Genomic DNA, 21,181 nt, shown 5'->3' on the forward strand with positions numbered 1-21,181 from the left:
TGGATAGTGAGACACACAGATTGAGAAGTGAGCTGGAAACAGCGGCTTTGGCTGGGACTACTACGAACACCGGGCCGAAAGCGAGCTGGGTGAATCGAGGGGATTATTTTCATGGAGGGATATGTTTGAGGTGACAGGACTGGGAGGTGGGATTTAATAGAAAGAGTCTACCCTTGAAACGCCATCCGGGCAGTAGCACAGTGACATTCGATACATCCTCTGTCACACGAACCGCAAAGGTACGGGTAGGAGTTATTTAGGAGGGCCGAAGGCTTTATTTAAGGGGGGTGCTGAGCTAAGCGAGCACCCCTGAGGCTATAATACGCGTGCCCTGCCTATGCTGCGACATCCTCTTTACAACAGTACTCCTCGAAATACTTGAGTATTCTCGGACCTCAATTTCAGAGTCTGTACCATCCTGTTTCCACCATAATCTCAAAGCCATCCAGTTTATGTTCCCGTTAGCTCGTTAACATGCCTCACAGTCTTGCAGTTCCAGCTCCCTCTTTTAAGAAACTGTTCCATCTCCCCATTCAATCTCAAAACACAACATCCCCAATAACCAACCGATTTCCTCAGAACTATAAGTTCATTATATCCTGGTAAGACACATCCAACATCGCAACCCTCAGAAACGAACCCCAAATTTCCACTTTCACTACCACCAAGCATTCTCTCGCCATCCACATCTTCACGACATGCAGAAGACACCTACGCTTTTGGAAACCAGGTTTTGCTTCTTCAATTACCGTAATGTCGAAAAAATTCGCTCGGGCGTGTTTTCAGAGCTCTTATTTTTTCTGCTTACAATTTCAAGTATTATTTTTGATCATAAAAGACGTTTTTACACGGCCGTTGATAAGCTCGTTGTATTGCCCTATGCCTATTCATCATCTAGAAATTACCTACAATGTTATTGATCTGACACCAAAAACGGGTTTTCATTTTCAAACAGGTGGCCGCGAAACTTGAAGACTACTATGGTATTTGCAAGACAGAAGTGTTGCGGAGGATTCATCAGTATAGGTCAAGAAAATTGATTTGAGACAAGGAGAATGAGTAGTGAGGATAGTATGTAGAGACTCGGTCATCTTGGTAAAGCAACTGTCGGAATACTAAATCTTAATCACTTGTACGTTACGGTATAATTGTCGTAAGTATATAGTATAATTCTTAAATATAGTAATAAATAATTATTAGCTATAGTAGTAGATAAGACTTATATAGAGGAGAGCCCTATAGAGCCCTATACGTAACTACCTAAACCTATTTAGGATAAGCGTTATAGGATCTAGCCTATCAGGTGAATGAATTCCCAACGGCAACATGTTGACCGAAATGACTGACTATTGTAGATTTGTGGTATTAAAGAGATGAAAGGCAGAGAGTGAGGGGTGAGCTGAAAAGGGTTAAGAATAGAATGAAGATGAGTTCAGACATAGACATGAGGGAAGTGAGGTTGTGAGATAATGAGATGGAAAATGTGTGATTAGAAACTGTGGATTTGCCCTGAAAACGCGCGTTTGATGCAAACCTATGGCGCCGTCTAAATAGATACAATACATACTCTAAACCCTCTTCTTTTATTGGAGTATAGAAGAAGTGTTTGGACAGATTGAAGAGCGAGCTTGAAAGGTGTCGAATGAAATAAGGATAGGTTCAGACGAAGCCTCAAGGGAACTGATACCATGCGAAAATGAAACGAAACCGTATAATTGAATAGAGAGAGTTTCCGTTGCAACGCCCGCTTAATGCCAAATCCCCAGTTCTAACCCATCTAAAAGAGGTACAATATATACTCTAATCCGCATTCTACCCCTCGAAAACACTATGTTGCAACTCCACCCCGAACTGATCCTTCGCAAGAAACCTCATCTGTTTCTCGATATCATCTTCCATACCGCCTCCGAACCCGAGAATCTGCCTTACTTTACTAGTATAAAACACGATATCACTGCCGAACAACACGAATCTAAAGATGAGATGTTTCCACCCATTAACCACGCGTTCCCCAAAACTGAGGTCCTTGCTATCGACCAGACTCCTACTCGCCCACGAACCCGTCATCTTGATCCGATTCACGGGGGAGCCGAGGAACTGGTTGTTGCCCTGCACGATGCGCATATTGCGGCCGATGAACAGGAGTTCGCGGGGGAAATTGTCTTCTTCGGAGAGGATCTCACGGATGCCTTGACGCATGCGTTCCTGGACCTCGTAATGGCGTTCGGCCTGCGTTTTGCCCTTGAGCTCGGTGGTGATGCGCGATTTCGTGCTGCCGTCGCCGCCGTCGTAGGGTTTCATGAGGGTGGCGCTGGCGAAGAGGTCGGGGGCTTTGACGCCCCAGGCTGAGGTGATGGTTTTGAGGGTGTCGTTGTCGAAGGTCATGATTGCTTTCCAGAATTGACAGTATTGGTGCCGGAATTTAGGTGTCATGGAGACGTAGAGACCGTGGTCGATTAGCACGAGTTCGGTGTGTCCGTTGGGTTTGCGACGGATGAAGATGTTTCCTGGGTGAGGATCGCAGTGGACGAGACCCCAGAGGAACATTTGGGCGGAGAAGAGGTCGACCATTGTGGTCATTACTTCTTTGAGAGAGAGACCAAGACCGCCTTTGCCGTTCTTTCCTTTCCATTGGTCACGGTCTGGTTTGAGGTTCCCTGTTCCGTTGTTTGGTGGGATGGAGGGTGCGGATAGAGGTGAGGCATTTGCTCCTGGAGAGCCTTTAGCGTAGCCACCAAGCCAGGTACCTTGAAGAGTCTCTTTATCCCAGAGACGGACGCCTTCAATCCATTCCGCTGTCATTATTCGTTTGGATGATAACTCGCGGTAGACCTTTGGAATGTATACTCGATCTCGAAGACGTGGTTCTCCTCGAACTAGCTCGGCCATTTTCTCAGAGTTGTTTGCTTCATTTACAAAGTCGGTTTCCAACATCAGTCTCTCGGTGATGTATGGGACGAGAGAATACAGAGGCAAGTCGAACCATTTGGTGTAAACCTTCATGACGACCCTGAAAGCCCATAGATCCCAGCCAACTTGGGACGCAATCTCTCTTTTCTGAACTTTGATTGCCACTTCTCTACCATCCGATAACCTAGCCCAATGTACCTGAGCGACCGAAGCAGAGGCCCTAGCTTTCTTCTCCATTACGCCAAATCCTGGTTCGTTTGTGAAAGATACTCCAAAGACTTCCTCGGGACTTCTCCCAAAGTCCTCCCTTATAACTCTTTCAACATCATTCCAATCATTCTGCGGCGCATCATCAAACATTCTAGCAAACATCTTCTGAAATTCCGGAGGCAAAACTGCACTCTGCATAGCTATCGCCTGGCCAATCTTCAGATATAATCCTCCATTTTGATGCAACAGATTAAACATCCTTTCCGCATTGCGCCGGTGAAGATCTGTGATCGTTCCGCCCGTGAGAGGTTTCGGTCGGAAGTTAAGCTTGTAGTCTATAGCCACTAATATTCCCAGACCGAAAGTTCGAAGTGATCTTGTAATCGAGGCGGCGTAGAGTCGGGTATCAATGAGATACAGAGTGCCCGCCACCGCTCCAAGTATTAAGAAACGTCTACCCCATTTTATCGTTCGTTTGTACTGCTTCGGAGGTGCAGCTTTTCCTAAAGATTCTGGAGACGGAGGCGCAAAAGCAGCATATTGTTGTGTTTGTACGGAGCGTCTAGTCGTGACAGGTAATGGATTGGAAATCGGGTATTGCGCTTTGCGACGGAGGGGAACGAGATTGCTGGAGCTGCTAAATGAGCGTGTACTTTGGTTTCTACATTGAGATGCGAAGCTGCGCAAGCAGATACCTGCTACCATTGCTTCGAGGAATCGACTTTCGCAGGTCTTTGCGGGGCGAACAAGGAGCAAAGTGATGGTCTTTAAGAAACGATAAATATACTCTGCGTCATGAAAAGGCCGCTTATCTCCGACCCCAGAGGGATCGGGCCCGAGGCTCCTTGATTTCGCCGAATGAGTAGGAATAGACGGGTGATAGAACTCAGCGAATATATTTCACTATATGAATGCAACTACACGTAGATTTAATCGTTTTTGTTGGAATTAATCTATTCAAATGAAATATTCTCCTACTTTCTGGATTCTGGGGACTGTCAAAGGCCAAAGGCTTTGCTACTTGGAATGTCATTGGAGACAAGACCGGTCTTGGTGTACGGTAAAAAGATTTCAATTGAAATAATAGAACAGCTAAATATTGAATTATTCAATAGTTGTCAGGTTGTAGGTTAAAGACTAGCTTGTAAGCGCGTTCAATTGTCCACTGTCAAAGTCTCATATTCGGATACCAGCAGCAATTGATTCGTGGTCATGTGTAGTTACTCTTCAGTTTCGTCATCCATGAGACAATTCAAGTATGAGCAGCCGGCAATGGACTTCACCTGAAAATTGACTTGTCTGTGAGCTCTATCAACGAAAGGGATTTCAATTGCTGATCAAGCTCCAGGTAATCTTACTGACCGATTACGCGGAACCGTTTCTAGACGTTTTTGAAGCACATGCAGGAGATATTGCTGCATGTAACCACAAAATACGAAGGTACCACGGTACCAACAAGGAGGTATTTCGTCCAAATACATGATTGGGTGGTGTCAAGGATAAAGCCTTCATTGGGAATTACCCGAGATCATCATGGAACTCGTCTTCAAGAAGGAGCGTGCTGGAAATGTCAACAAAACATTTATAGATAGACTTGCTTACTAGTCCTATGTATGGATCCTAGATTATCATGCGAGAGGTATTGACCCACTGTTGCGATCCTCTCTGGTCATGCAAACATCCGTTTCGTGACTTTCGTCTCCACTGAGCTGTACCTGCGTGAGTATGAATACTAGACTTAGAAATGAAAGGACTTCGTGAAAATAAGTTTTCCATGCATTTATTTCACTTACTCCGTACAGGCCTGCGAACCTAAGAGGTGATGTCAGGCTATTGATCTATTCGATTTCTTCTTGCTTTGTTGGAATATGCGCACTGGAAGTTGGTACATATGCAAGTCAATGGACAGAGCTTCGACTCGCTTGCGACAACGAGCCCAAGGGATGAAGGAGAAGGACCAGATCCAAATCCAACTCGCGCCATTACCTATTCCATTTTGACATATCATCCAACACACAATTATTTTGATGTTCTGATGCATCCCAAATATCGCCAATTATCGTAATTCTGAAGAGACGGTGATACATAGTTGCTCAACTTATCGCCCGTTCTCGCCCTGCTGCAACTTTATCTTGTCCAATTTGCCCCACCCACGATCCTCACATCGCGCATTTGCATTTCGGACGCATTTTTACCGGCGACGAAACGTCCAGGGCAAGGAGATGAAGACCGTCAAGCCTGAACAACAAGGCCAACGCATCTCGACCAACTCTGCGTCTCCTTTCCATCCAAAACACCAAACTTTTGACGGCGTCGACGCGATCTCTAGTCGACACTAATTTTCTTCTTCTTCTCATTTGGCGGTCTTTTTCCATCCAATTCAGGTTTTCGATTGTGACGCTAGCTTAATACCGTTGCATCCCAAGTGGCTCAGCCCCCCGGCCGCCTACCCCCCAACCTCTCATCCTCTCCGAATCCAATTGAATTGCATTCGCAGCCCAGACGGACGCTTCCACCATTGAAGGCAGGGACAGATCCACGCGATTTCGAGCGAGCTACGACATCGCCATCTCATCAATGCCGTCGCCTTAATACGCGCATCACCCCTTGAGCCTGAGTCGCTCATCTTCGACCCGCCTCGTCTTGACGACGACGGCTTCACTCTTTACGATACAACACGATTAGGTCTTCGACCTGACCCGAAGCACCATGTTGCGACCGGCGACCCCTCTCACGGTTTTGCTCTTGCTGGCATTTCTCCTTCTTCTGGTCTCGGTGCTGTCCACGCCAATTATCAAACAAATACCGCTGGCATCTTTCAAAGGGGTGGATTTTGGAGTATTTGGTTTCTGCCGGAGCGAAGGATGTAGTCCAATTGAGATTGGTTACAGTACCGGTATGTAGAATTGTGGATGATTTGATGCGCGAGGACGACGTTTACAATTCGACTCCCGTCTCACTTGGTTTTCAACTATATTTTGCAACGAATACTGATTGAACTGTAGATACTCTTTTCACAGACTCTGATTCCGCGACGTTCGATTTGCCAAGCGCCACCAGAACTACTCTTTCAGCGATATTAATCGTGCACCCCATCGCTGCCCTCTTCACTCTGGTTATGCTCATTCTTGCTGGATCGGCGCATTTCCACGCTCCTTCGCACTCGCCCCGATACCTCCTCGGAATATTCATCTTGAGCATTTTGACCCTGATCTTATCGCTACTCTCCTTCCTCATCGATGTCTTGCTATTCGTGCCTCATATGGCATGGGGGTCGTATATCGTTTTGGCCGCGACGATTCTCATAGCAGCCAGTGGAATAGTGTCCTGTGCAATGCGCCGTACATTGGTTAGTCGGAAAGCGAGGAAGCGACGTATTGCGGAAAACGCAGAAATGAATGGAGAGAATTTCTACAATCGACAAGGAGGAGTAAATACGGCCGCGCCTGCTACCACGGAAAGCAATACTTTAGTGAATGGAGGACCTGGAGTCGATAAATTACCAGCTTTCGCAACATTCGAGATGACAAAACCAGGAGCAGAAAGAACAAGCGATGAGCGCGTACCATTGACAAATAGATCCCCCATAGAATCTTCAGCAAACATTACGCCAGGTACTGGGTACGGGAATGGTCCACCTCCGTCTAGTGGTAATGGAAGTCCACCGCGACCTCACAGGGATTTTGATGAATATGGAAACCCAATGCCAGCGCCAGTTCCAGCAGGTGCTTATGGACAGGGAAGTCAAAGCAGAGACCCATCTTTGAACAGGCAATATTCAGATCAGTCTTCGAGAGGTAGAGGTATGCCGCCAGGAGGCTACAGGGGTAGAGGAGGTTATCCACCAAATGGGAGAGGTGGATACGGCCAACCAAGAGGTGGATATGGAGGACCTCCAAGAGGAGGTTATGGACAGCCAAGGGGAGGATATACACCCAGAGGAAGAGGTGGACCACCACCAGGATATGGACCGCCTCAGAACGGACAGAATTACAATAGAAATCAATCACCTGCCGCAGGATTTAGAGGACCTTCACCAGCGAGAGCTCCAGGCTATGGAGATAACAACTATTCAGCGGCAATTCCTATGCAACCCGTTGACAACAGCACATACGGCGCAGCAATTCCAATGCAGTCGGTTGGTTATACACCTTTTAGACCAGAAGAGGATCGATCGAGTGTCGCACGTGCTGAATCACCTCCACCATTACCTGCAGGTGGATTCGATGCAGGTCCAGTCGGACAAGCCGTAGAAATGGACGCCACTACTGGGAGTCCATCTCATGCACCAAGAGGATACGGTAACTTTGGACCAATTCGTGAGAGTGATGGTGATGTAGCTGGGATGGTCAATTTGCAGCAACAATTACAGCAGCAGAGGGATGGACAAGGCCGCCAGACCATCGTCAGCGAATCAAGTAGATACAGCACAGATGAGTAAGTGACCTCGATAACATCTTAATTATAATACTAATTTTCTCAGGTATGTTCCTCCACGACAAGTTTGGGGTCAAGGACCAGGAGGTCGATCCTCACCTCTAAACCCAAAAGCTCAAACTGCTGAGCTTCCAAACACGGCTGTTGCTCCTGTGCCAGCGCCAAACAGACGAGAGAGCTCCGATAATTATTATGAAGACGTCGATCCTCGTTTCGCAGACCCAGCACCACCACAACCCGCACCGGTGATGGCTCCTGCAGCACCAGGGCCAATGTATGCCAATACATCTAATCTACGCGTGCAACCACCACAGTCTCAACCACAGTCTCAACCACTTCTTGGTGGAGCAGACGGAAACTACTCTTACGAGGATATACATTCCGGACAACGAAGTCCAGCGGAATCTGATCGATCAAATTTCACTTCAGTCTCACAGCGAGGAATAAATCCACGATGGAACCCGAATTCCACCTACGGACCACCAATTCCAATGCCAAATAGACGACCAGCACCGCAACAAGTAAGAGAAGATATGTTACTCAACTCGAATCCAGACTTCATGTTGCCTGGGGGCGGGGGTCGTGGTCGAGGTGGCGCGAGAGGCGGACCAAGAGGAAGAGGCGGACCTCAAGCGACTGGTCGCCCTCCCGGACAGATTCCGGGAATGGTTCCTAACAGTGCATACCCACAAACCGGTGGTCTTTAATAAGTTCTTCTTGGCCTGATACCGACGAATCTTTTCACCATTCAATCATGAAGTTCCCGTTTACACAACTGTCACATACCCCTACCATCACCGACGTACATATTCGATATCGGCATCCTCTTTTTTCCTATTGTAGTTGAGCTTAGAAGTTAGGGCGTTTTCTACGGTTTGGGTTTTGTGTGGTATATTATTTGAAGGTTAAACCGGGGACGGTACGGTTTGTATATATGTGGTGAAGGCTGGAGATGTGGATATTTTGATCACACTTTGAGAAGGAAGGCTTGCTTGTGGGGTGGAAGGCGATGGGATGAGGAGGAGTCCAGGCGCGAGGAGTTTGAAGCACGGGTGAAAAGTGCGCTTGTGTATAGTTCCCATGTGAAATGGCATATACCAGATAGGGGACTAGTCATGGATGATGTCAGTCCGTGGGAGGGGATGGTAGCTAGGCAATACTATATAAATGATAAGTAGTTTAAATATTTTGCTTCAGGGGTTTTGTGATGTGCGGTGTGGGTTCACGGTAAGTGTTGAGGTAGTTAGAATTGAAAATACTGAGATCATTCAATGAATAACTGTTATAATCATACCATCAACAACCCCTACTTCCCGGCCTCGCAGGGCACAAAATCAGTCTCACTCACCCACGCACTCATCTCTAGACTCAAAACAATCGACGTAATATACAACATTACTCCAAGTCCATCCACTACATCCACTACATTTCATCCCCTCACTAATCGAACAAACCATTCCAATTCCACCCACCCTTCCCAACACATCCTACACACCCCCCCTACCTCCTCATATACTCCCTCCTCCACCACCTATTCCACGCTTCTCGCCCCTCGACATATCCCTGTCCCCGACCGAGCTCGTAGAATATAAATGACCAGATTGCTAGTATGCTGAGGAGGAGGAGACCGCGGGTTGCGCGCGATAGGTGGGTTTTTGTGGGGAGAGATGAGGGTTTTTGGGGGGTGGTGGTGGTGGTGGTGATTGAGGGTGAGGGAGTGGACGGGGTTTTGATGGTGGTTGAGGGTGGTGCGGGTGGTGGATAGGTGGGAGAAGGCGGAGAGGCTCGTTTTGTGGGGTTTGATGCTGGGGATGACATTTTGGGTGATATGTGAGATTTTTGAAATGATGGTTTGTTGTGAGGGGAAGGAGATGGGGTTTTAATGGAGTGCTAGTTCTTTGTTTGGTTGGACGGGTGCGGTGATCTGGGTGGATGAGGTGAGCGGTGACAAAGAGAGGTGGTGTGTTGAGGGATATGTTTTTTAATCTTGATCGTGACTTGTGCCTCGAAAACACAAATGTACTCATGAAGAACAACTATCCTCTCTCATAGAAACGACGTATTTCTTGTGTCGCATATCTTACGACTTCTGTTAATGATCTTTGGATTCTCGATATTCGATTTAGGCGAGGACAACAGTCTATCAACTGCAAGAAGTATCTGAAATTAAGTTTCAAATACAATTAGTAATCGTTGAGTCTTTTGATTCCTTTCAATTTGACTGAAAATCATAGATTCGAAGATTTTCTCTTAGGTTGGTGCATCGTTCTGTCTAAATATCTCAATCCTTGTGAAGATATTGTTTTTAGGATATTTTGAGGGTGCAAGAGAAGAGATAAGAGTGATACATGGTAAACTTGAGGCTAAAGGTTTGAGTCAAGGTTTATAGCTTATGAATTTGAAAATCATTTTGTCGAGTAGCTTAACGATAGAACCTACAGTTATAGTATTATCAGCAACTCAGGAATTGATTCTAAATCTTCTTAAATTTCAATGAGGGATGTTGCTTTCTGGCTAGGGTAGATTTTTCGTACAGATCAGATTCACTATTCTATCTTTAATCCAGAATTCTCCATTTTTCATTTCGCTTTCTTGACTAAAGTCCGCAGACTACACCGTCAAGACCTTTTGGGTTTTGATCGCCAGCAATATAATTAAGCGCGCTAGAAATTGTTCTTCAATAGAGAAGCAGATTCCAAGATTCCATTGATATGGAGTTAGAAAAGATGTGTAATCCCTACTATCCGCCAATTATCATCAAGTCCCGCGGAACAGAGAGGAGTAGTTTGTTAGTGTTAAGAGTCTATGAAAACGCTCTTTTCAAAAGTTCTTCATGCTACTTGTAAGACAACTTTCAGCTTTCATAGAACTCTACCGCGATAAATCAACTTTCATGCGATATCAACAACATGGCTCACACGACTTCGAGATTGTCATTACATTACACACTGTGCAATAGCGATCAAACCACAGAAGCCCTACACTTAATCAGAGCAAAATATAAAGCTCCAAAACACTTCGAGAAACCAAACTTCTATTTCCCACACCCTCTAACTCTATAAATACTCCCCAGCGCATAATCCAACAACTCAATCTCCACATTCCGCTCGCTAAACCGTCCGATCTCATATCGTTCCAGACATTTCCGATTGAATTCCCTTAACGACTTTTCGAAGCCCGCGGATTCGGCGTGCGGTAACGAGTGTTTGTAGCAGCGGATGAGCTCGGTTATGAGCGCGAGATTGCGGGTTTTGAAATCCCATTGTGGGGATATGTAGTTGGGGTTGAAGCCGATGGCGGCGTATTGGTGGGGGAGGCCTGGCATGTTTGGAGTTTTGGGAACTCACTTGATGCTGTTGAGGTTGGGGATATATGTGTGTGGGTGCTTTGTGGGTGGGGGATTATGAGTGTGGCGTTCATAATGAGAGAGCCGTATATACTGGCTATGGTAAAGTTTAAGAAAGAATCAGCTTTTGCTGTTCTCGCATAGTTCGCTATGATTCGCCTAGGAACGAGGTCATATTGTTCTTTTTCAGAAAGACGCAAGACCTCGGTAACTCCTATTAATAGAGCGTTAACTCATGTTTTCAATTTTTCTTCAACGCGAAGGGTCTTCCTAGAAGGAAATCTGGACAAAGAAGTGGCGAGTCACAAAGACTTTTGCTGAAGTTGCGTCATGTGAGCACTTTGAGAGACACAAAGACATATGTTATGCCGAGGAAACGTAGATGTTTTCATTGTTGTCTGTAGATAAGTGAGGTCATAGTAATATTTAGTTGTTGTAAAAAGTCATTGTTTCATTCGCTTTACCGCGAGCATGATCAATCTTAGTGACACTGAGTTTTAGCCGGAGCCTCTTAAATGAGTACCTGACCCAAAAGACCAAAGCTGCACTTACTTTCACATCCCTTTCGTTTCCTTTTTCTACTCACTTAATGGATCTTAATCGCTCTCGAACCTTCATCAAAGCATTCCCCAGCTTATTCGCCCCCCAATCCTTCTCATTCCCCTCCGCATTCTCAGAGTCAAAACCAATACCCCATATCCTATCAGTCGGGCTGGCTTCTACCAAAATTTTATCGCCAGTGCCTAGAAGAATATCTTTGAGTTCCGGATTCTGACTGAATTTGAGGAAGTTTCCCTGCTCGACTACTCCGTCACATGACGTTTCCCAGTTATGTCTATCAAATGGTCTGAATGTTGTCAGCATTTTTTCTCTCAACTTGGGACATTCTTAGAGTAGAGATCCGACATACGCGGCTTGTCTTCCCAATGCTTTCGCTTCACCTGGAGTTTCTGCAGCCAGAATCTTTTCGGCGGTGGCTTGGTCGTGAAAGAGAATCGCTTTTCGGTACATCATATATTGTTCCGTCGTTTTGAAAGTGGGTGATCCGAGCAGAGCCGCATCGGTAAATTTACACTCGTACCATTGCTGTAAACACACTTCTGGCTCTTGGCCTTCCCAGCCGTAGAAGTAAATGTGGGTCGCTGTTCGTTTGATTGGGAGTTTTGAAGCTCGAAGAGTTTGTTCGTCCATGTCTGTCATTGTGTGGTAATTGTAAAGTAGTTTTGTTACACTGATGAACTAGGTATTAAATTTAATTGATTGGAGTCGATGAAGTGGTGGATGTTTGGAAGGTGTTGTAGACGTCGTGGTTTCCCCGCATTAATAAATGTCGTGATGGAAGTAAGCGGTATCCCTAAACAGCCAACCTATCATATGGTGAAACGACAATTATAGCGACATATTTTTTCATATTGTTTAGAAAATCAACACCATTTCTGGATTAATACATCAAAAACTTATTTTACTTATAAACAATATGCAAGACGGGTGTCGAAAGCTGTCTTCCACTAATTGAGACAGAGAAAAGCATCTTTACCAATAGACCTCATAACCGCGTTATATGACATGGAATTATGTGGACGATAAAAAGGAGCATCGCTCAAAGTTAAAAAATAATCGTATTAGGATTTCCTCAATGTCAAGAAACACAGAACCAATCCCATTTTTGATAATCATAACATTTCTCGAATTACAGGCAAACTATGTCTGCTTGGCCTCTCGTTGACTAGTAGCTCTATCGAGCTCCGCATCAGTCAATTTCTCTTCCCCAGGCTGTCTGTCCATTCCTGGTCCCGCTGCAGCGTATCTCTCAATATCGCTCTCCTGCTGTTTACGATGTTTATCGACTCTGTCGTGGCCCTTGGCTACGGGATCGTTGGCACCATAGTGTAGGCGCTTGCTTTCGACGGCGCCCGGAAGCTGGTCACTTGAGAAAAAGACAGTAAGCATGAAGTCTAAAAAGTTACAGGTTGACATTTCAGAATAAGCTTACCCGGTACCAGTTTCGACCTCTCCTGTAGCACCGATATCCTTCACGCCTCTTGAAATATCTGTTGGATTGCTGGCAGCACCCGCGAGAGAAGTACCGTTGGCATTGACGTCGCCTTCACCTTCTCCAGGCCGGGGCTTTGATGGTATGAGATTCATCTTTCCAGCGTCTCCTGGAATCGTGGTTCCATCTTTGGCCATGTCAAAAAGGTCTCCACCTTGATGAGGATCTGTTGGCGCCATTTTGTGTTTTTTTGATTTATCAATCGGGGTTAATTATGTGAAAGTGAACGATCAGTAGATAATAGAATGTCTTCAAAGTCTGGAATATCTAGGAAGCAGCATATTGTCCCGCAGCCAGTATATAATATACTGGCCCTAGGAATCACATCTCCGTCTGTCGTCATAGGTCTGACCAATATCCCCACGCAATGGATAGAAATGAGTTAGATAATCCATGCGGAGCTGATATACTTTAATTTGGCGAAGCTCATCTAGGTGATGAAGTCATGAAGATTAAGAGGAACGTTCGGCTTCGGGGTCGGTCCGAGTGGGACGGTCCGACCCACACCGGCCCCGATTGCTTCTCACAACCTCTTTCAAAATTTCAAACTCCAACAGCTGCACAAATCACTGTATCAAGGGTTGAACCTTTGACGAGAACTCGTCCACTTGAATGCACTTGGTATATGTTAGTCCCTGAACCAATAACACAAAGCACATTCACACTCGGAAATTCGTCGATTTCACCCACCAATGCCGTCCATGCCGTACCGGTTTGAGAATCGACGTCGAAGACCATAGTCCAGAGGAGTCTGATTTTGTAATTGCAAAGGATAAGTTGTGACGATTAATACTATGTTATGGTGGCTCTAATGGAACTACTGACCATGATGCTTTATTGCCTGTGGATTTTATAGTTTTTCTTTTCACGCCGACCCCTCGACTGCTACGCGTCTGAATATTGAAAAGGAAGGTCATCCCATGTTGCGAATCGCCATTAATATATCAAAGTTTCACCTATTCACGATAATTTAGAGTCCTCCGTTCTTGGCATCAGAGAGGTAGGATATCAATTTCGACTTTAACGATCTCATACATTTATACCCCTCCAGCTGTTATAACGCAACCGTGGCAACTTGATTGTCATTTGAAATAATATTGACTTTAAAACTCACGGGTGCCCGCATTTCTTAGACCTTCTGGCCTTTGCTAGCGGCTTGTCTGATACTGTTGATCGATCCACCATGCGCCAGAAGGCCCATGATCCAAGCTTAAGCGAGGAAGATCATCCATCCCAGCTGCAACTAAGACATTCACTTGCAACTCCGGTTGTTGCGTTTACGCTTGTTGCTTGTGGACTTCTGGTTGGATAACTTTGCATGAGCTTGCAAATTCAGAAAAGCTACGCAGTTGAACAATCAAAAAATCATCTTCCTTCTTCAACGTCAACGTCTGAGACTTCGACTGTGTCTTTCATATGTGCCTTCTAGAGATTCTTTGCTGTATTCCTCTTTTCTCATTCTGAACAACGATATAGAACATTCATCTTATTTTATTATTCACCTCGAACTTCACCCATATTTTGCTTCGACCGTCAATCATATCCAATTGTTATTCTCAGCACTGCTGAACCACGACTATGGTCAAGGGCCATCAAAGATCGAGAAATTCATGGTCAGATATGGATGTAGAGGACCCTGCTCAAAACGAATGGACCATATTTCTCAACTCCGGCACAACGATATTCAAGAGAGCAATGTTCGGTTTACTGCCTAGTTTTGTTCAACGCAGGTTGCGACCACTCTCTACAAGACAACATCGACTGCACGCTACCTCTTATTTAGATGGTCTCAGAGGAGTGGCTTCATTCATCGTGTTGATGGGTCACTATACTGAAGAAAATCTTGGATGGTATACCGAGCCGTATGGTCTTTACGAAAGTGGAGCGGCTTCTTCACCCCTACAACTACCATTCATTCGAGTTCTATATTCCGCCCGGCCAATGGTTCATATATTCTTCATCATATCAGGCTTTGTTCTAGCCTACAAGCCAATTATGCAAATACACTCACAACAATACGCATCGCTGATCACCACGATATCCTCATCAGTCTTCCGTCGCGCTTTACGCCTATTCCTGCCATCCATTGTCACCCTTTTCATCATGGCGCTAGCTGTGTATTCAGGTATCTCCGATGTTAGATATGCTGCAAGGTCCAACAGTCTCTTCTCGCAATTGCAGAATTGGTGCTACACTTGCTGGGAACTGCTCAAAGCATCTTGGGGAGTCAACAACTTATCATATCCAGCACCGAAATACAATCCAGCACTTTGGACTATTCCCGTTGAGTTTGCCCAGTCCATGATCCTTTTCATCACACTTGTTGGATTGTCCCGCTGTCAAATCAACGCACGATTAGCTTTATTAGCGGTAGTTATGATACTCTGTTTTTATGGTGGCCAACTATACACAGTCGAATTCATCGGCGGAGTGTTAATTTCTGAGGTAGTTATCCTGCGAGAAGGTCATGGCTCTTCCTCCCCCACTAGTAGCCCAACATCACTTCCAAAATACACCTTCGAGAACATTTCTAATTATTCGTCACGCTCGCTGCTTCGCGAAAAGGCTATCAAAGCCTTCTGGATTCTGAACGTTATCAGCGGATTTTACATCGCATCATGGACGAACAACCGTCCTGGAGACCAATGGGGTATCAGATTTCTCAACGCGCACACGCCTTCCCCATATGAAGGCCAAAAAATCTGGTTTTGCCTCGCAGGATTTCAGATAGTTATTGCTTGCACACAACTCAAATTTCTACAAAACATTTTCAACACGAGCATTGCACAATACCTGGCAAATATCTCATACGCACTGTATCTGACGCACAACTTGTGTTTAGCTTTTCTGGAGCCGAAAGTGGTACCCTATCTCGACTCCTGGATTGGAAAATCGACGACCATGAGCCGACATCTTTTCTGGGCTGCTGGTCTATGGATCTACCTGCCTATCATTGTTTGGGTGGCAGATGTCTTTTGGCGGGCTGTGGATGTTCCATCAGTCAAGTTTGCGAGATGGTTAGAGTTGAAGTGCATTGTTGAAGATATTCAGAAGAAGGGTTGAGCGTGGATAACTTCTTGTCAAAATCACACTGTTTAGAGGGTTGGAAAAATAAAGCGAGGAGTTTGGAGTTTCAAAAAGTTATTTAGAAATGGCTGTTTCAAAGGTTATCACCAGGACAGGAAAACCAAATACAAAATCTTCCCATATTCTCTATTGCGGCCCATAACAATAACAGAAGCCAAAATCTTATTTTGTTGCTTGAACACTTAGTCTCGTCATGTCTCGCCAATTCTTCTTGATGTTTTAATGCAGCACTGGCGCGGCTCGGCGCTAAGAGTTTGGATTGCATCGGGTTATTGTACTTTTATTCCTGGAAAAGCAGGAGACCTATCTACCCGTGTTTACGTCAGAAGAACGTTGACTGAGTACGATAATATTGGGTGGCGGAACATGTATTACACAACAAAAATGCTAGTTCTAATGTTGTGCCTATCTCACATGAAACCGCTGTGGCGATTGTTGAATTCAAGATTGATATCTCGCTGCAGTAATTAAACAAATTCTTACAGAAACTAAAAAAAATCCAGAGAAACCGATCTACACAAAAAAACCTTCCATGTCGCTGTTTCACAATTATCTTTCTCCTCCATCTGCCCTCCAAATCCTCGCTTAGCACTTGACCACAGACCTCATCCCATTTCTGTCCAACACAACATCATCAGGGTCCAAGAAAACTCTAAACACTCAAGCAAACGTGATCTAACCCTCGTCGGTGATCTACATCAAAGCGTGTCAAGGAATCGATTTTCTCGCATAATGATCTCCGCGGCTCAAAGCTTGTTTTGTTACAGGGCTTAGTGCGAAACACCCTGGGTTTCGGACGGTCTTGACATTTGGATTTTTGTATGACGTTATTGATGAGTTGTTAATTGTGAAATTATTGAACGAGAGGGTTATGGGGTGTAAATATTTGTGGTTTTGGGGTACAAAAGGCTGGGTTTCTTCATGTTTGATTCCATGGACAGTTGAGTCTATCATTTTTAAGACGATGATCTGTAGGATACAGGCGCACTTTTAGCTTGCATAAAAGTATTTTAAATTTTCTTATATAAATGCTTCCACCACACGAAGATGAGAAAGGGAATAAGAATATTTATGTAGTAAAATCATTCTCCTCGCCCAAAAAATCCTCAATTCCCCTTCAAACTCTCAATCCATCCATCAACAGTCAAAACCTGGTTCGCAAATAGTGGCCAAATCAAATCCGTAGCCGCAGTAGTGGCCTCAACAGTCCAACCTGCCGTAGCATCTTTCAACATCGTAATATTATATCCCCTGAGCACATCAGCTTGAAATCCAATCCCAGAGCAAGACAAGGAATACTCACAGCTCATATGCATATCTAGCCGTACTTTCCATACAGGTATTCGCAGTCAACCCCGCGAAGACGAGATTCTTGATTTCTCGCTGGCCGAGCTGGTAGTGGAGGTCGGTGTTTTGGAAGGAACTTGAACACCACTATTTGGCATGTCATTCCTCGAGTTTAAAGAATTTAAGGAGCTAGTGAGGTGGAAGGAGGACTTACGTGTTTACTAACAACCACATCCCCATTCCCAACAACATCAGGTTCCAACCCCTCATAAATCTTAGCTCCCCAAGCCCCCTCCTCAAACGCAACATTCGTCTTCTGCGCTAGCTGGTTTGCTGTTGGATGTGCCCTATTCACTATCAGTAATACCCCTTCGCCCCACCCACTACATCACAAAACAAAAGATATCACATACCAGCCAGCCAAGAACCCAGGTTTGACCTGTTGATGCAGCCCATAGAAGATGGGAATCTGATTCGCGTGAGCGTATTTCACAAGTGTCTGCAAATGCTTGATGGCATCATTGCTCGCAAGTGAGTCCGCGAGGGCGGCTGTGAGTTTCCCGGAGGGATGGAGGAAATCGTTGTATGGGTCTATGAGAACTATTGCTGTGCTTGGTGGTGGTGCCATGGTTTTGGGGTTTGAGATGAGAGATGGTGATTTGGAATAGAGAAAGCACAGAAGAGTTTCGAGCTCATTTATATACTTCACCTCATTTCAACATACGTGAAAGACATCCCCAACCCAATAATCGCAGCCAGAAACAGCTCATGGCGTATTGTTGCACACGTACTTAATCATCTCTTATACATGCATCCAGCATAACGCCGACCTAAGCGAGCGCAGCCGTCTCCTATTGCGATCCTCGCTTAATTTGCACGGTGTGTCGGACAATGAAAGTTCCTCCTGTTGTGCCCGATAAATCGGATTTAGTCCCGACGTCCGATGTCACTGAGCGGCTTATGATTACTGATCGTGGCTCGGAGATCGTGGGGAATGGTAATCAGGACCTTGGGTAAATGCAGGCAGGATGTCCATTGCATATGCAGGTCGGGAGATATGTTCGCTTAATTTCATGGGGGTGTGGTAGAAGTTTGAGTGCTGGTTGAAAGTTGAGAGTTTGGTTGTGAACTGGCATAGTTGATTTGTTTGGAATATTTGGAGACAGGTCTTGGAAAGTTTTGTGATCCGCTGTCACGGAAAGGCTGATATTAGGGCACTATAAATAGGTGTTCTCTTAATAATTTGATAGAATTAAACGAATGTTAGAGCTATAATAGATCATACTAGCATGATGATCAGCTATAAGCAAAGAAACGTCTCTAGAGAAACAGCCCAGGAGTCTTAGGGCCGATCTCAAAATCCACCTTCAACAAAACCAGGACTCCATGGTCCATGACAAACTTTCAACCAATTTTTGACAATACCCCTCATGCCCAAATTTTCTATGCCACCTCTAACAGCCAGCATCTTCTCAATGCCCCTTAAATGAACCATGTACTCTTCAACCCTAACCTCTCCATTAATATCAAAATACAAAAGACACAATGCTGTGATAATCATCTCATCACTTGCTTTCTCTTCGATACTCCCGTAACTCATCATCTCGTTTGCGTGGCGAATAGTTTCTACCTTGTAGAATAGAAGTGCAGATGGATCTTTAAGCTTCTTTCTTCGGTTGAGATGAACTGCGGAGGTGAGGAGTGTGGCGTGGAATAAAGGGGAGTGGTTGACGGCGAACTGCAGCCACCCGAGACGGGGTGAAGTAGGAGTCAAAGTGTCGTCAAGATAAGACATCCATGGTGCTAGGCGAGTTATGTCTAGTAGCATTAGCAAAATCGGCGGGTAGTGCATGTGAAAACTCACAGTACTGAATGAGAAGTTTTGCAGGCATAGGCGCATCTGGAGTGTTGGGAAAGGAAACGAACTGGTCCACGCCACCAGGAACGTGAATCAGCTGATTGGATAACACTCCCGTGGTTACCGTAGGAAGACCGAGTCTTTGTTCGCTTCTCTCTCCTGGGAAATCAAGTGGAGGGCTTGATCCTGAGACGTGTGTGCGAGAAAGATCGGTATGAGCGGGAAGCGAATCAAAACCAAGGGACAAGTCCGAATAGTGCACGGATGGTGGTTCTATATTAGAAGCTTCATATGAGTACTCTTCTGCACTGAAATCGCCAGACATTGGACCTGACAGTTCCAAAATTGACTCTCTTGTGATGGGTATGGCTTGGGAACCAGTAATGGACCTGCGCCCAGTGGCGGCACTTCGTGCGGCTTGTGAAACCCCATAATTCTGATCTCTTATTATTGGAGATTGATTAGCCACAATACGCACGACAAATGAGATAGGAGATGCGCTACTTACATAGGCTGGGTCGGCTGCACATATACACATTGTGCCGCTACGCCACGTCCGATGCAATCATTGCAAGGCTGTAAGCGGTTGCATTTCTTCTTCCTCCGATGGCACTCCTAGTCTTGTTAGTAACAACACATGTATATGGTTGGACCATGGTACATCTTCAAATATACACGAATTGACGTACAGTACAAGACACAGGAACCCGTTCTCGTTTATTTGAACGTAAGCTGCTCTCCATAACTTCGAAATAATGCTCTACACCAGGAGTTATCCCTGGCAGTATACAGCATCATGACGTGAGTGGGGTTTCTAATAAATAGGAAAGTGAAGCAATAGATGAATAAGTGTAACCGAGGATTGATGACGAAGAAGTCCCTGGCTGTAACCCCACACAGCCTTTCGGCGTTTATGCAGATACCAGATCTTGCTCATCGAAGTTCTAGGAAGAAATTGCGGGTGGTTTCTGGAGCTTTTGGGATGTGAATATCATGTGTATCTTGAAAATCATTCTTGAAACCGGACATAGGACAATGGATCTCGATGAAGGTTGGGCCTACATAAGAAAAGGTTGATTAGCAACCGAGGCAAGTGTGTCCCAGTGGCAGCATGATTGGGCCACACGAATCTGTAGGGCTGAAATTGAATCCAATTGCATCGGAAGCACCGAACGTCCAGGGTCTAGCGCATTGCGGGACATTGGAGCAGCCGAACTGTACGAATAGTAATCAAAGACACGAATTTCTGGTAAGAAACGTCAGACGCCAGCCACAGTCCATTAAAGAGAGAGGCTTGTGCAATTGCTCTGACATCGAGCCTTACCAATTCTTTTCAATCAACAAAAACGCTGGATTGGGTTCGATTTTGTATTGCTAAACTCCAAGAAGGACTTCAATCAAGATAGGACATGACATCAATGAGAGTTCGGATGTTTTCCTTCGACATTGAGTCCCGGGTCGGAACAGCCACAACGCCGGAACAGCAAAATGACCTCCTTGTATTCTGTTGCGACAAATCTCGCAGAATTATTTCGGTCGCTGAGAATGATCTTTTCTTCACCACTTCGTCGCTCAATTTTGATTTGTTTCCAGAGAAGACAACTTGTCTCCGCAGTGACCCGCTGACTGGCGAGCAAAATTCCATGGTGACTGATTCTGGCTTAACCGCAACAGAAAATGTATGTGGCAGCCGGGCTCGCAGTCCCACATAGAATCTATCTGCCCGAAATATATCATTCTCGCTTGAAAACGACACAAATTGGTTCAGAACCGAACAGACAACGGAGCTCGCTATAGCTGTAGGGTGCTAGCCAGTGGCATCGAATGGTATATGCCCTAGATATCGACGCCTTTGGAACCTTTGTGATCGGCCCAGCAGTTTCTTCGCTTTAGACACTGATAAAAATGGGCTTCAGTGCGGCTGCCAACTTAAACAAGCAGGTTGTCGAATGTCGTTTGCTCGCGAGCGCCAGGTTACAGGACATAGTACTTC

The 21,181-nt window shown here is 45.4% G+C and overlaps 8 protein-coding genes across 8 annotated transcripts; 3 read left to right on the top strand and 5 right to left on the bottom strand.

Moving 5' to 3' along the window:
- Positions 1-1,812: 1,812 nt before the first annotated feature.
- Positions 1,813-3,825, bottom strand: GLAREA_08052 (Protein kinase-like (PK-like); the record flags this gene model as incomplete). The annotated part of the gene is made up of 1 exon (XM_008090099.1): positions 1,813-3,825. One exon carries the CDS (start codon positions 3,823-3,825, stop codon positions 1,813-1,815), a length of 2,013 nt encoding a protein of 670 aa, XP_008088290.1.
- A 2,004-nt stretch (positions 3,826-5,829) lies between these two features.
- Positions 5,830-8,264, top strand: GLAREA_08053 (uncharacterized protein; the record flags this gene model as incomplete). The annotated part of the gene is made up of 3 exons (XM_008090100.1): positions 5,830-6,016; positions 6,126-7,557; positions 7,604-8,264. 3 exons carry the CDS (start codon positions 5,830-5,832, stop codon positions 8,262-8,264), a joined length of 2,280 nt encoding a protein of 759 aa, XP_008088291.1.
- A 902-nt stretch (positions 8,265-9,166) lies between these two features.
- On the top strand, positions 9,167-9,322 carry GLAREA_08054 (uncharacterized protein; the record flags this gene model as incomplete). The annotated part of the gene is made up of 1 exon (XM_008090101.1): positions 9,167-9,322. One exon carries the CDS (start codon positions 9,167-9,169, stop codon positions 9,320-9,322), a length of 156 nt encoding a protein of 51 aa, XP_008088292.1.
- Positions 9,323-11,485: 2,163 nt separating this feature from the next.
- Positions 11,486-12,103, bottom strand: GLAREA_08055 (YbiA-like protein; the record flags this gene model as incomplete). Its single annotated transcript, XM_008090102.1, has 2 exons — positions 11,486-11,750; positions 11,814-12,103. The coding sequence occupies 2 exons, from the start codon at positions 12,101-12,103 to the stop codon at positions 11,486-11,488; spliced, it is 555 nt and encodes a 184-aa protein (XP_008088293.1).
- A 501-nt stretch (positions 12,104-12,604) lies between these two features.
- On the bottom strand, positions 12,605-13,135 carry GLAREA_08056 (uncharacterized protein; the record flags this gene model as incomplete). Its single annotated transcript, XM_008090103.1, has 2 exons — positions 12,605-12,830; positions 12,897-13,135. The coding sequence occupies 2 exons, from the start codon at positions 13,133-13,135 to the stop codon at positions 12,605-12,607; spliced, it is 465 nt and encodes a 154-aa protein (XP_008088294.1).
- A 1,399-nt stretch (positions 13,136-14,534) lies between these two features.
- On the top strand, positions 14,535-16,019 carry GLAREA_08057 (uncharacterized protein; the record flags this gene model as incomplete). Its single annotated transcript, XM_008090104.1, has 1 exon — positions 14,535-16,019. One exon carries the CDS (start codon positions 14,535-14,537, stop codon positions 16,017-16,019), a length of 1,485 nt encoding a protein of 494 aa, XP_008088295.1.
- Positions 16,020-17,149: 1,130 nt separating this feature from the next.
- GLAREA_08058 (Isochorismatase-like hydrolase) lies at positions 17,150-17,958 on the bottom strand (the record flags this gene model as incomplete). Its single annotated transcript, XM_008090105.1, has 4 exons — positions 17,150-17,294; positions 17,347-17,477; positions 17,545-17,677; positions 17,744-17,958. 4 exons carry the CDS (start codon positions 17,956-17,958, stop codon positions 17,150-17,152), a joined length of 624 nt encoding a protein of 207 aa, XP_008088296.1.
- Positions 17,959-18,684: 726 nt separating this feature from the next.
- Positions 18,685-19,726, bottom strand: GLAREA_08059 (uncharacterized protein; the record flags this gene model as incomplete). The annotated part of the gene is made up of 2 exons (XM_008090106.1): positions 18,685-19,148; positions 19,195-19,726. 2 exons carry the CDS (start codon positions 19,724-19,726, stop codon positions 18,685-18,687), a joined length of 996 nt encoding a protein of 331 aa, XP_008088297.1.
- Between the last annotated feature and the right edge of the window lie 1,455 nt (positions 19,727-21,181).

This window comes from Glarea lozoyensis (assembly GCF_000409485.1).
Source record: "Glarea lozoyensis ATCC 20868 chromosome Unknown GLAREA9, whole genome shotgun sequence".
Classification (NCBI taxonomy): Eukaryota; Fungi; Ascomycota; class Leotiomycetes; order Helotiales; family Helotiaceae; genus Glarea; species Glarea lozoyensis.